This window comes from Hylobates moloch, unplaced genomic scaffold (genome assembly GCF_009828535.3).
Source record: "Hylobates moloch isolate HMO894 unplaced genomic scaffold, HMol_V3 SCAFFOLD_5, whole genome shotgun sequence".
NCBI classification, from domain to species: Eukaryota; Metazoa; Chordata; class Mammalia; order Primates; family Hylobatidae; genus Hylobates; species Hylobates moloch.
Genome location: NW_026652280.1, coordinates 112,685,455 through 112,699,151, shown reverse-complemented (window position 1 = coordinate 112,699,151; position 13,697 = coordinate 112,685,455). Strand labels below are relative to the sequence as shown.

Here is a 13,697-nt window from a genome sequence, read left to right as displayed (position 1 = left end):
GAATACATTTAAAAGGTAATTTTATTTTGAAACAGGAGAGAGGAAAATGCATGCTTTAATAATGTCAGTTTCCAGGTAAAGATATTGTGAGCTTGTTTGTCTAAATACATTTTATTTGGAGTTCAGTATGAATTTTCAATAGATGCTTTTCAGATAAGAAAGCAGTAAATCAGATGCAATTATATAAACAAGAAGATCAGAAGGATTATCCTGAAGGGTATAAAATGAACCAAGAGCTTTTAGTTTGGGTCATCACAGCATCTGCTCACCAATGCAAAGTAAGGTAGGTGTCTATAGTGAGAAGGCTCTGTGAAATGAAATGTTCTTAAGCTATTTTTTTTCATTTTCACCATTTTATCATTTTTTAGAAAGTGGCAAATGCTGAAAGATAATTTGCTTCAACAGGCTCTAATATTTTAAATTATTGCTCCAAATTGTTTAGTAGTAGATGAAGGTGGGAGAACTACATACATACGGATAAGGAAAAAATTCATTGACTTAAAGAAAGAGAAACAACTGATTAGTTTCCTAATGAAGGATATTTGATATTCATGACTTTCTTCTGTTTTCATTTTGATTTAAATATTGTTATCAATTTAATGATCTGTGTATTAAATCCTCTCAATTACTGTACTAATGGTCATCTTTTATGAAAATATACTTCTGGGAATGTTAGAGCAAATTCATTTTTGAGTACCTGCAAGGGTAATGCACTCTGTATTATAAGTTTTTTTTAGTTATTTAATAGCTAAACCTCCTTTGATAGTGTTCAACACACACACAGCTGCTGTACAGCACATTTTGCTTTCTAGAAAAATATACTGCTTTAGTGAAGCTCTAGGATTATTCATAGGCTGGGCAATTAGTTCTTTTCATAGTAAGGGATTTGGAGAGTAAAAATTAGTGAAGGAAGTTAGCTGAGCAGAGAGGAAATTGTTTATTAAGAATGAAGCATTGGGAGCAAAAATAAGAGAAAAAAAGAGGAAAGGAGCAAAGGAAAGAACATATCTTGGAATAAGAAAATATGTTGAAAGTAGGGACATATATGGTCATGCATCTGGAGAAGGCATCTCATTATTTAAGTCCTGCCTGAAACCATGCCTTCTATGTTTAGGTACCCAACAAATTATTTATGATGATTTCAGAATAAGCAATTAAGTGGCAAAGATGAGAACCCAGATGACAACGAGGAAGAAATTGTGGCATATCACAGAGGAAGGGATTAACTAATGCTAATTTGTACAGTGTTATATAGCTATATGATCTTTCTTATATAGAGTGCCAAGTGTTTCACATGTATTGTTTTATTCTTTTTATGACTTTAGGAAGGGACATATGGAAAAATGAAAGCACAGAGATACTAAATTGCTCAGTTGCACACAACTGCAATTAAATCCTAAAGTAGAATTTAGATCACTAACTCTTATCAATCAATCAGATCTGACACTAATTTATCATATAGAATTACAGACTATTTGTGCTGGGAAGATTTTCATGATCATCTTCTGGTTCTAAGCCTTCCTTTTATAGTGAGAAAGTTGAGGCCCAGAAAGATTCTGTGGGTGAAGTTTTACTATTCGCAATAAAGAAGTAAAGGAAAAAGAAAAGTTCTTGCTTTCTTTATGCCCACAAAGTTGTACAGCTCCTGTGGCTGGTAATTCAGCACTTTCATTTTCTACTTTTGTTAGTTTAGAGTTCTACATTTATAGGAGAAACTTCAAAAAAACATAGAGTATCCATAGTTAGTATGACAACAGGAAAACCAAAACAAATTTTCATTCTACATTTTAAAAAGGGTCAGGTGTACTTGTCATTTTCTATTTTGCAGATGGGGAAATAACACTCAAATAGATTATACATTTTAGTCAAGTTCTCATAGATTTATGGAAGAATTCTGTTTCTTAATTTTTAGACCAATATTTTCATCACCAGGTCACCACATTGATTTTATACAGACTCATAGAGCTAAAAGTTAAAATATGTGAAGTTAATTGTTTCCTATAGAAAAAACTCAGTAGCTGGCTGTCTAAACAAGCAAGAACTATAACGACCATGATGAGTAAGCATTTTACATAATTTACCAGTTAGTAATTTTAAGATCCTGCAGAGGATCATCAAGATCTGTATCTCTAAAATACTGGAACCAACTGTACCATAGAGGGAGCTCACATTTGAGAAGCGCTTGAGAAAGCCAGATTCCATGAGTAAGGAATTTGTATGTTTTTGCTCCTTAACTCAAATACCAAAAAAACCCTCCAAGGAATGTTTGAATATGCAACATTTCATTTAAAAGAATTTGTGAGAAAAACCCCTGTTATTTTAACCTTAAAAGTTAAGTCTTCCTAAAATGGGTTAGTTTACTTTCTTGTGTAATAAGAAGTATAGTAAACATAAATCTTTGATAATTGTAGGTCTTAAAGTCTTAATTTGGACTCTTTCAGAGCACTAGAACAATCTGTGTTTTTATTATTTGTGTTCCTATTAGCTCCTCCACTGGACAGTCAGCCCTTTAGGTAAAGGACCGTATCTTTTCCGTTTGTGTCTGTCAGTGCCTGGTTCAGATGCTCAATATATGTTTATCTAATTTATCTGCAATTCTCATTCTAGGAATAGAAGGTTGACTGAAATGACCACTAATCTCTGGAATTTGACATTTAAAATAAATCCCTGGTAACCTGTGTAATGTGGTTTTCATGGTTTCTTATAAGTTGATTGAAAAAAAAAATCCTGGTTAACCAAGGCTGAACCTCTGAGGTTTCAGTTTACAGAGGTTTTAGTGTATATAGCTTAAAGATGCTGTTGGGATATAACTTCCCTGACAGATTTGGGGAAATCTTGGTACTTCTGATTATTGAACAAAATATTTAGTAAATTATAATTTATTTAATAGAACAAGCAAACAAGTTTATGTTCATAGACAACAATACTACTCCATTAAGGTATATATTTTCTTTACTGACAATGATACTTGAGAAGGAAAAAAATCCAAACACACCTAGCTAGCTGTACAATATTTGTAAGATTAAGAAAAGTCTTCTTAATCTTCAAGGTGATCAACTTACATTCAAAAGTCTGAAATTTAATTACCCTTCCTCAGTAGTAGAACTAAAATAATTATGTCATAACATTATCCAGAGGGATAATATCAATATCAATATCATATCAATATCATATTGATAGATATCAATATGATATCTATCAATATGATAACTATATCCAATCAATACATATTGATAATGATATCCAATTGATATTGAACAAGTTCTTCATCATGCAAGCTCTATTGAGATGCATGTTCTGTTTCTGCCTGAGGCACTGTGGATCCTCTATTTTCTTCCATGCATCCAAAAATTGTTTAATATTCCTGGCTAACCCATAATGGAGCTGTCATCCTTGATTGTATTCTTCTAATTGTGTCAACCTTTTTTTCTTGCCTGTTAATCTTTTTGAGAACAAATTACATGCCTGTTCTGTGTAAAATAATCTTTAATTTGTTCCAACTGTACATATTGCAACCTTAAAGGGATATCCTAAGGGTTTGGAAGTGGGATCGGGGGTTCCTAGATTTCTGAGTTAGCCCCTTAACACCAGTTGTAATTTCAGTTGACCTTTTTTGGACTTTATCTTTCTGGTGTCTTCCTTGAACAAATGGTAGAATTATAAGCATGATTACATACATTGGGATGGTACTGAAGTTTGGTTATACTTTTTCTTGTTTTTTTTTTTTGTTTTGTTTTGTTTTTTTGCCCTTTCTGATTTTAACCAATAGGTTCTTTAATTTTATCTTTGACTTAGCATGACTGCTGTCTTTCTGATGTCCATGCTTTTTGGCCTTGCATGTGGGCAAGCGATGTCTTTTTGTATTCCAACTGAGTATACAATGCACATCGAAAGGAGAGAGTGTGCTTATTGCCTAACCATTAACACCACCATCTGTGCTGGATATTGTATGACGCGGGTATGTAGTTCATGTCACTTCTTTTGGCTGTAAATTATATAAGCCCTGAAGAAGTCCATTCCTATATAGAAAAGAAATGAAATAAATCACAACCTCATTTCCCAAATCTAATGGTTATTGGCTCCTTAGAAGCAGAGTACACAGGTTACAATATTATGTGAATCTACTCAGCACAATGGATACAGATAATTTTATAACAGTTTTATGTCCCAGCTTTACTTAAACCTTATCTTGTTCCCATGATCAACGATAAAAGAGAGGAGGGTGTCACTTTTGTCTCTGTAGAATTCAACGTGGTTAAGTTGGTATTGGAGAATGGGGCTAAGGAGTTCTTTCCCAGTTGTATTTGTGATGAAGGAATATAAGTGAATTTATTTTTATGTTTCTATTATCTATATGTTTCCTACAGTCCTGTCACCATTATGCTCTCTTTTCTGTTCTTTCCCCAGGATATCAACGGCAAACTGTTTCTTCCCAAATATGCTCTGTCCCAGGATGTTTGCACATACAGAGACTTCATCTACAGGACTGTAGAAATCCCAGGATGCCCACTCCATGTTGCTCCCTATTTTTCCTATCCTGTTGCTTTCAGCTGTAAGTGTGGCAAGTGCAATACTGACTATAGTGACTGCATACATGAGGCCATCAAGACAAACTACTGTACCAAACCTCAGAAGTCTTATCTGGTAGGATTTTCTGTCTAATAGTGATATAATTTGCAATTTGGTTAAATGTGCTTGCCTGAAATAAAGCCAATAAAAATATTATGTTTCACAATATCTTCTGTTCATTTTGAGTATTATTTAATCCATACCCATACCTACACAGGCATTAGAGAGCTTAAGCGGTTTTAGAAGAAAAGGTGAATGAATGGGCCTTTTGGGCTCAGTTGAAGGTTGGTTTTCACGTGAAAAAGCAGAGTGGAGGTAAAATGGAGAACAGGGATATGAAATGCCAAAAAGCTCACCTTGAGCAGTCTCTCCTAACAGAGGGCCAGGAGGTTTCTATGATATAGAAAGTGAATGTGGGATGACTACAGAGTTATGAAGAGACAGTAATGTGATCAAAAGCTGAAGGAACACATGGTGTCAGGATACTGGAGACATCTACTTCCAAAGGCTAGAAGCAGGGCTGGCATGGAGGTGGTGAGTAAGGACCATGTGGAATCTGCAATGGAGTGCTTCATTCCTGGTCATTCAAATGCACTAGATAAAACTCCACCCAAACTCAGAAGAGTCTAGGAACTATTTTCTTTAATTAATTACTCTGGTGCGCCAAGTGACCTATGAAAGTTATACCCCAAAAAGTCAGTTTACAAAGCCTAGAAAAGAGGTCACGATCATTTTACATGTGGAAGTCTAAATCTTCCGTAGGCCTTCAAGTAATAGGAGATGCTTTACAGCATTTATACCAAAAGCAACTGGTGCTGTTTTGGCTTTTAATGTAATGAAAAACTGGTATGACAATAAAAGGTTTTAGGGATGGGGGAGAGTGCAAAGGGATTTGAGAGAGTGGAATTATCCTAAATTCTAATCTAAACCTTCATCAATATTGAAACACTGTTTTCTGGTAAATGTGCTTGGTAAGCAGCTGTTTATTTTTCTTCTCCTTCGTTAGATACTCTTTCATGAGAATTTGGTTTTAACAGATGATTGATGTGAGACAGACCTAGTGCCCTGTAGACTTGATCTCAAAAAGTTGATATACCTTCTATTTGTCCATTCCTTTTCATTCACACTGCCCCCACCAAGGAGAAAAACAGTTGTCAGCAGGGCCAGTTGCCTTTGCTGTATTCTACAGCCACCAGTTAAATTCAGCTAGGCATACTGTAAATGTCTGTATGCTGACAGTGCACGGGGTGGGCTGAGGAGGGTGGTAGTGGTAGTGGTGGGGTCCTGTAGATGGATTAGTACAACGGGGAGGGAATAGATGTGTATTTACATACAAAAGTCAGAACCCACATTATTTTACTTTAATATCTGAAATTGATATTTGTGTGGTCTCCACATATTAATCTAGGGTTTTGGGTTCTCATATCAGCTGATACCATGGACATTTAAAGCTGCATACCACTTAAACTGTATGTCAAATATAGATCTTTGATTAATAAATAAAAAGTCTAATGTTCAAATCTAACTGGCACTAGTCACAAATGCCTTCATGGATTCTGAAAAAGTTTTCTCAAGGATTTGAACTGTCTGAGTCTAAGTGCAATAAAAATTCTTTTATAAAGGTAACTTCCACTCTACTGTTCACTGTTGGGTTCTTCCCTACTTGCTCATCTCTCCTGGTTAATCCCCACTTATAAGACAACTCTATCTCACTTTCTCTACTTCTGCTACCCTCCTTCTACCTGCTGTTTCTGCCTGCTTAGCATCCATGTCTCTTCTTCTGGTAGCTGCACCTTGATTTCCCTCTGGGGTTCTCTTCACCTCCAGTTTGAGTTCGAGTGGTTTCATTGGGGATGATGAGGGTGGGTATGCTACTAGGCTCAACCAAACCTGGACTATTAGAAGGAGAAGTGGTTGGCCTGTTGGGATTCCTAAACTGATAAAATGTGAGCCTGGAGTTGCTGCTGGCCATCTTTGGCATCCCTTGGAAACAGCTAGCTCTCCAACCCAGTGGAGAGCAAGAGAGACTGCAGAGAGAGAGGCCTACTGATATCATTTGAGCCTAACCTGAAGCTGGCTTCACCCCTTGAAAGAAACCATAACTTCCCTTTTCTGCCTAGTTAGAGTTAGGTTTCTGACACTTGCAACTGAGAAGTTCTGATAGATTCAGCTCTTTCCCACTAGTTTCAGAAGATGCTCCTAATTCCATTCCTCATCTCCCCTAGGACTTTGTTGTTTGCTCTTGTATTTTCTTTTGCTTCCTTTTTCTTAATTCCTTCTTTTCAGTATGAAGCATCCTTAAATCTCTTCCCATCATAAAAAAAGCAAAAGCAAAAAAAAAAAAAAACCCTCTCTTGATCCTCTGCAACCATCTAGTTATTTGCCCCCTCTCTCCTTGAGTTCTTATTTCAAGTTTTTGTGTGTGTGTGTGTGAAAGAGCCCACTACACTAACCAACTACTTCCTCACTTCTCATTCTCTTCACAATCATTACAATTTGGCTTCCACTATTGTCCCCTCTTCAAATTGTTTTCAGTAAGGTCAACAATGACTTGCTAATGGGCCAATATACAGGACAACTGTTAGTCCCAATCTGCCCTGACCTCCCTTTTTCCCTAGAGGGCCGAGTGGTCCTCACATATCTGGATTCACAATGCAATACATCTTATTGTAGCAGCCTTGCCAATGCACCACAATGTTTTAGTTTTGTTGTTTTTAAGTAGGACCCAGAGTTCTTTGTCTTACCACCAAGAAAATTAAGGAGCATGAACACTAGGGTGAGGATGAAGCGAAAGTTTAATAAGTGAAAGGAGAAAGCTCTCCTTTCGAGGAGCAGGGACCTGAAAGAGGGTTGCCATTCTACAGTGGAATACAAGGGCTTTTATAAATAGGCCAGTAGGGCAAGATATTTCATTTACATAAGGTGTGAAAAAATGGTTAGGACTAGGTGTTTCATTTGCGTAAGACTCAAATTCCTGACAGTTCCTCCCTGTCCTTTTAGTGTGCATGTGGACTCTTAGCCTAAGTTACTCCATATTACTTAGCTTCCCTTACTGTGCATGTGTAAGGGGGCGGAATTCTCCATTGTGGACGTGCCGGGTTCTGTGTTACTGCTCTTGGGCATGTTTCAAGCAAGCCCCCTCCTCCCTCCCCTGTGCAAACTCCCTTATCTCAGTATGTTCAAAAAAGGAAAGGAATGTGCTTGCTGAAGCCTGCTGTGTATAAGCGACCCTTGCTAATTACACAGAAGGCATCTTCATGGTGGACCTTGCCTCCTTATCTATGCTTGCAGTCTGATCTTTCAGGTTGTTCCTTTTTTAGACAAAAGGAATCCTACAGAGGACTTATCCTAGCTATCTGCCTAACTAGTTCCTTTCTTTCTTTTTCCTCATTATGGCATTTATAACCAGTCTTAATCAAGATGAAATCCACATTTTCTCCTTTTTTCATGTTTTCTTTCTACCCTCCTTCTCCAAGATGACTCAAAATCTATGCCATGGTCTTTAGCAGGCAACAGTAATGTAGGTCTGGACTGTACTTTTGCTTGGTGATTTTGCTTGATTCTGTAGCGATGAAGATTCTAAACTTTGTGAAAGGAGGGCCAGTGTGGTGATAACTTTATGTGTCGTATTGACACTTTGGACATTGTTAAATGTACAGCATATGAGAAACTTGGGTTTGTATTAATTCAGCCTTGGATATCCTAAGGATTTATACTCATTAAAGACAGTTTTGATGGCAGTTGTTAAAGAAACACAGGCAGCTAAGAGAGACTCTCCAAGTTTAGGATAAGAAATAGGTGGGGAACAAAGAATTACTGTGGGCTTTTAACTTACTAAAGTAAGTTTAAAACTTTCTTGCTGGGGATTTAATCATAAGGGGTGGCTTATCTTGTTCAAATATGGGCATTACCATGCTTATATTGATTCCTATAGTTTTAGTTCAGACTTATTATCCTGAGCTTCAGGGCCATATATTTAGTGCCTGTTTATATTTCCTCTTGGGTATCCTATAATCATCTCCACCCCATGTCATCATCACAATCTGCTTTTCCTCCTATGTACCACTATCTTCCACCTGCCAAGTCGGAAACCTGGGAATTACTCTAGATTCCTCTTTTTCTCTCATCCCTCACATCCAATTTCTCTTAAGTCTGTCTACTTCTTAGTAGGCTTTCCAGTACATTAGTTACAAATCTTCCTGACTCTGGTGTTTGCCATCCAGTAATTCTTCATATTAAGACTGAGTGATTTTTAAAAGGTTCAAGTCTAATTTTGTAACTCACCATGTAAAATTTTCCCCATGGCCTCAGGACAAAGATAGCATTCAAGTATACTTTAATAGGGCTGTTTATCTCCTTAGCACTTGACTCATTTTCTTTGAATGTTTCCATGCCTTTAATGTTTCAGGCTCTTCTTGCATGCTGTTCCCCAGCAATCCCCTCATCTTCTTCTACTACTTTTGACTTGGCTAATTAGTATGGGTTCTTTAGGAGTCAGTTTAGAGACTCCAACATAAAGGAAGCCTCTCTCCTGACCACTCTCTCCAAAGGTGAGTGGGCCCATTCTATGTTAATGAGTATCATAACACTTATCTATAGTAATATGCTTGCTTGCTTTTTTCCATAATAAGCTGCTTGACAGCAGAGACTTGTCTTGCCCATCTTAGCATATCAATATTCTTATAGTTTTTCCAAATGTACAAAATAGTAACCCCCAAAGTAAAAAACCAATCAAATATTAGTGTGGGTTTCATCTTATAAGGTAGAGTAGGCCCAGAGAAAAGCATAAGGACTCTAGCTATGGCTACTGATCTCAAGTCTTTGAATTAAAATAGAATTGGGAAAGATATCAAAAGCTATTCATTAATTCTACAAATAAATGTGTTCAAATGGATAATTGGTATCATAATGAAATATGTTCAGTTTTGCATCATTTCTAGAAAACTGTTTGACTTGCAATTAGCAAAAAACTTTCCTCGGCTCACACCTGTAATCCCATCACTTTGGGAGGACAAGGTGGGCAGACCACCTGAGGTCAGGAGTTCAAGACCAGCATGGCCAACATAGTGAAACCCTATCTCTACTAAAAATACAAAAATTAGCCAGGCGTGGTGGGGCATGCCTGTAATCCCAGCTACTAGGGAGGCTGAGGCAGGAGAATCACTTGAACCCAGGAGGCGGAGGTTGCAGTGAGCCGAGATCGTGCCACTACCCTCCAGCCTGAGCAACAGAGTGAGACTCCATCTCAAAAAAAAAAAAAAAAGCAAAAACCCAAAAAACCAAGACCTCTCCTCATCAGAGTATTAACATAATTACAACAGATAATATTCATTAGTTGCCAGGCATGCTAGGCATTTTATATTGGTAATTTCTTTTAAATTTTTTCCATTTAATATAAGAACATCATAAATTATACAGTCCATGCTGCCTCCCGCCACAAACAACTACCAAAGCTTTGAAAGGATTTCTGATACATTAGCCAAAAACTTCATGAAATCAGCATAGATTATGCTTTGCAACATTCAGGACATATTACTCCTGTTCTTCATGGTTCCCCTATCCCCAGGAGATAAACTATATGAACAGTGGATTCCTGGAATGTATTTAGCCTTTGCTGTTACAATGAGGATATTTTTAAAAATCATTTTGCATTGGTGAAGTCTTTTTACCTTTCAAAAGAAACTTACATATAATACCTTACAGGTACATGTTATAGTAAAACATGAAAGATCATGCTGAAAAAAAGTAGAAACCTTTTGTCCCTCTTAAAATATAACAACATAAATTTGATTTGGATGAGTCCGAACTAAGATGATGCAGTTAATCTACTAGCTTTGAAGGCCCATGAGTGTTCTCTCCCAGGGGTGGCGAAAATGAAGTTGTTGAAATTGAGGAGCTGGTGGTCAAAGAGGATGTCAAAGGGGCCATGAACCAGGAAAGCTGGGGTGTGGTGCACCTACTAAAGGTCCAGTGGCTTTCCCAGTGGCCGTGGAAACTGCATTTTACCCATGACAGAAGGGTACCTCTTCCTTTTCATCTTCAATAAACTTGTTTCAGAAGGGAAAAAAATGCTATCTCCTTCATTGCCATCTTCCCACCAGCCTCATTCTCACTCAGCCAAATCTATATACACTGCTCACAGGGTAAGGAGATAAATTATAGTTGCTGACTGCATGAGGAACCACACTGGACCCTGCATCAGTGTGCAATTTTATAGCTTGAACCATGGATAACAAAGGAGCAATTCTGCAGAAAAGAGGTATGACTTACATAAAAAATATTAATTAAAATACAACTATAGTTCATCCTCAGTATCTGTGGGTTCTGCATCTGTGGATTTAACCGACTATAGATTAAAACAATTTGGATGAAAAAAAAAAAGAATGGTTGCATCTGTACTGAACATGTATAAAATTTTTCTTGCCATTATTCCCTAAACAATACAGCATAACAAGTATTTACATAGCATTTACTTTGAATTAAGTAAATAAGTAATCTAGAAATGATTTAAAGTATACAGGAGGAGCTAGGAAGTGGGGCAAGATGCTAGAATAGAACCCTGCAGTGATAGTGCCCCCTACCTGCAGGAACATCAAATTGAACAACTATCTACAAAATAAAGCCCTTTCAAAAGAACTAAAAAATCAGATGAGAGATCATAGCACTTGGTTTTAATAAAATAACAAGGAAAGACGCATTAAAGAGGGTAGGAAGGACAGTATTGCATTGCCTACACCACCCCATTCCCAACCCCAGGCAGTGCAGCACAGAGAGAGAATCTGCGTGCTTAGTGGAGGGAAAGCAAAATATGAGGGATTTTGCATTGGAACTCAGAGCTGTTCTGACACAGAACACAACACAAGGCAGAATTTCTCTGATACTCAAGAAGGGAGCATTTCAACCAGTCCTGGGACAGAGGGGAATCTTTTGCAGCAGGAGGAGGAACACAAGTCACAGCTGGCTTCACTACAGGCTGACTAAAGTGGTCTGGGGCTCCAAATAAATTCAAGTGGCAGTCAGGCCATAGTGACTTTCATCTTTGGGCAAACCCTGGTGTTGCATTGGTCTTGGAGGCAGTGGAATTGGGATGTGACCTGGTGCAACACCAGCTGCAGCAGCCACGAGAGTGCTTGTGTCACCTCACCCCAACTCCAGGCAGTGCAGCAAGGATGGAGACTCCTTCTGCTTGGGGGAACAAGATGTTACTCTTTGTCTTGCAACTGGGTACCAGCCCAGCCACAGTAAAACAAAGCACCTAGCTGAATCTTGAAGTCCCTATTTCTAGGCCACTGCTCCTGGACCACACTTCTAAACCCACTCCAGACCAGGAGGGAATCCACTGCCCTGGCAGGGCAGACCCAATTCTTGGCTGGCTTTACTACCTGCTGACACAAGTGGCCTTGGGCCTTGAATAAACATCAGTGCAGTCAGACAATAGCAGCCATGGGCCTTGAGTGTCCCAGTCCTATGCTGGTTTGGGAGGTCATGGGTATCAGATGCAATTCAGTGCACTGCCTGCTGCAATGGCCACAGAGTGCTTGAGTCACCCCTCCCACAACACCAGGTGGCCAACCCCAGAGAGGGACTCCTGCTTGGGGGAAAGAGAGGGAAGAGAGTGAGGGACTTTTCTTGGGTATCCAGGGAATTCCCTTATTTTCCCCAAGTCCATCAGTGATGGATATCCAGGAATCTGCAAAGAATCTTAGTGTACCTGGGCTTTGGACACCCTCTAGTGCTGAAATAGCTGTAATGACACAAGCTTACTGAACTCAAGACTCAGCTGCCTTTGAATTCTTGGAAGGCCTTCTGAAGAAGGATGAGGATAAACAAGGCCAGACTATGAAGACTGGAATAAATACCTAACTCTTCAGTGCCAAAACATCAATGAGCATACAAAAGCATCCAGCACAAAACTTCAGGAAAATATGACCTCACCAAACAGACTAAATAAGGTGCCAATGGCCAACATTGCAGTGGTGGAAATATGTGATATCTCAGATAGGAAATTCAAAATAGATGTTTTGAGGAAGCTCAATGAACTTTAAGAAAAGAGACAGAAAAAATTCAGAAACTTATTAAAGACATTTAACAAAGACATTGAAATAATAATAATAAAAAAGAAATAGAAATCTTGCAGTTGAAAAGTACAACTGATTAACTGAAAAATGCATAATCAGAGTGTCCTAATAGCAGAACTGATCAAGCAGAAGAAAGAGTGATTTCAAAGACAGGCTATTTGAAAATACAAAGTCAGGGGAGAAAAAAGAAAAAAGATGGAAGTACATTACGAGATCTGGAAAATAGCCTCAAAAGGACAAATCTAAGAGTTACTGGCCTAAAGAGGAAGTAGAGAAAAAGATGGGGTAGAAAGTTTACTCAAAGAAATAATAGATCACTTTCTAAACCTAAAGAAAGTTATGAATATACAGGCACAAGAAGGTTAGAGAACAACAAGCACATTCAACCCAAATGAGACCACCCTGAGGTATATAATAATTATACTCTCAAAGGTAAAGGATAAAGAAAGGATTCTAAAAGCAGCAAGGGCTGCTTTTCTTTTGAAGCAAATAACATATAGAGGAGCCCCAATATGTCTTGCAGCAGACTTCTCAGCAGAAACCTTACAGGCCAGGAGGAAGTGGGATGACATATTCAAAGTGCTGGAGGAAAAAAACTTTCAACTGAGAATATTGTACCCAAAAAAGCTATCCTTCAAACATGAAGGAGAAATAAAGACTTTGCCAGACAAACAAAAGCTGAGGGAGTTCATGAGCACCAGATCTGACTTACAAAAGATGCTAAAGGCAGTTCTTTAATCTGAAAGAATAGAATGCTAAAGTGTGACAAGAAATCATCTGAAGGTATAAAGCTCATTGGTAAAAGTAAATACACAAATTCAGAATATTCTCATACATTAACTGTGGTGAGTAAACCACTCATATATTTGGTATGAAGACTAAAAGACAAATCCATCAAAAATAATAACTACAACAATTTGTTAAGAGATAAGCAATGTAAGGCTGGGTGTGGTGGCTCACGCCTGTGATCCCAGCACTTGGGAGGCCGAGGCAGGTGGATTACTCGAGGTCAGGAGTTCGAGACCAGCCTGGCCAACATACTGACAAATA

The 13,697-nt window shown here is 38.1% G+C and overlaps 1 protein-coding gene across 1 annotated transcript; it reads left to right on the top strand.

The window, feature by feature from the left end:
* Nucleotides 1-248: 248 nt before the first annotated feature.
* Nucleotides 249-4,744, top strand: TSHB (thyroid stimulating hormone subunit beta). Its single transcript, XM_032154899.2, has 3 exons — nucleotides 249-283; nucleotides 3,796-3,958; nucleotides 4,408-4,744. Exons 2-3 carry the CDS (start codon nucleotides 3,797-3,799, stop codon nucleotides 4,660-4,662), a joined length of 417 nt encoding a protein of 138 aa, XP_032010790.1. The 5' UTR covers nucleotides 249-283; nucleotide 3,796; the 3' UTR covers nucleotides 4,663-4,744.
* The last annotated feature ends 8,953 nt before the right edge of the window (nucleotides 4,745-13,697 follow it).

Bases quoted from the DNA above. Each gene is read 5' to 3' on its own strand.
- TSHB (XM_032154899.2), top strand. From the start codon at position 3,797: ATGACTGCTGTCTTTCTGATGTCCATGCTTTTTGGCCTTGCATGTGGG. The intron at 3,959-4,407 runs GTATGTAGTTCA...TTCTTTCCCCAG, and splicing joins CTGGATATTGTATGACGCGG to GATATCAACGGCAAACTGTT.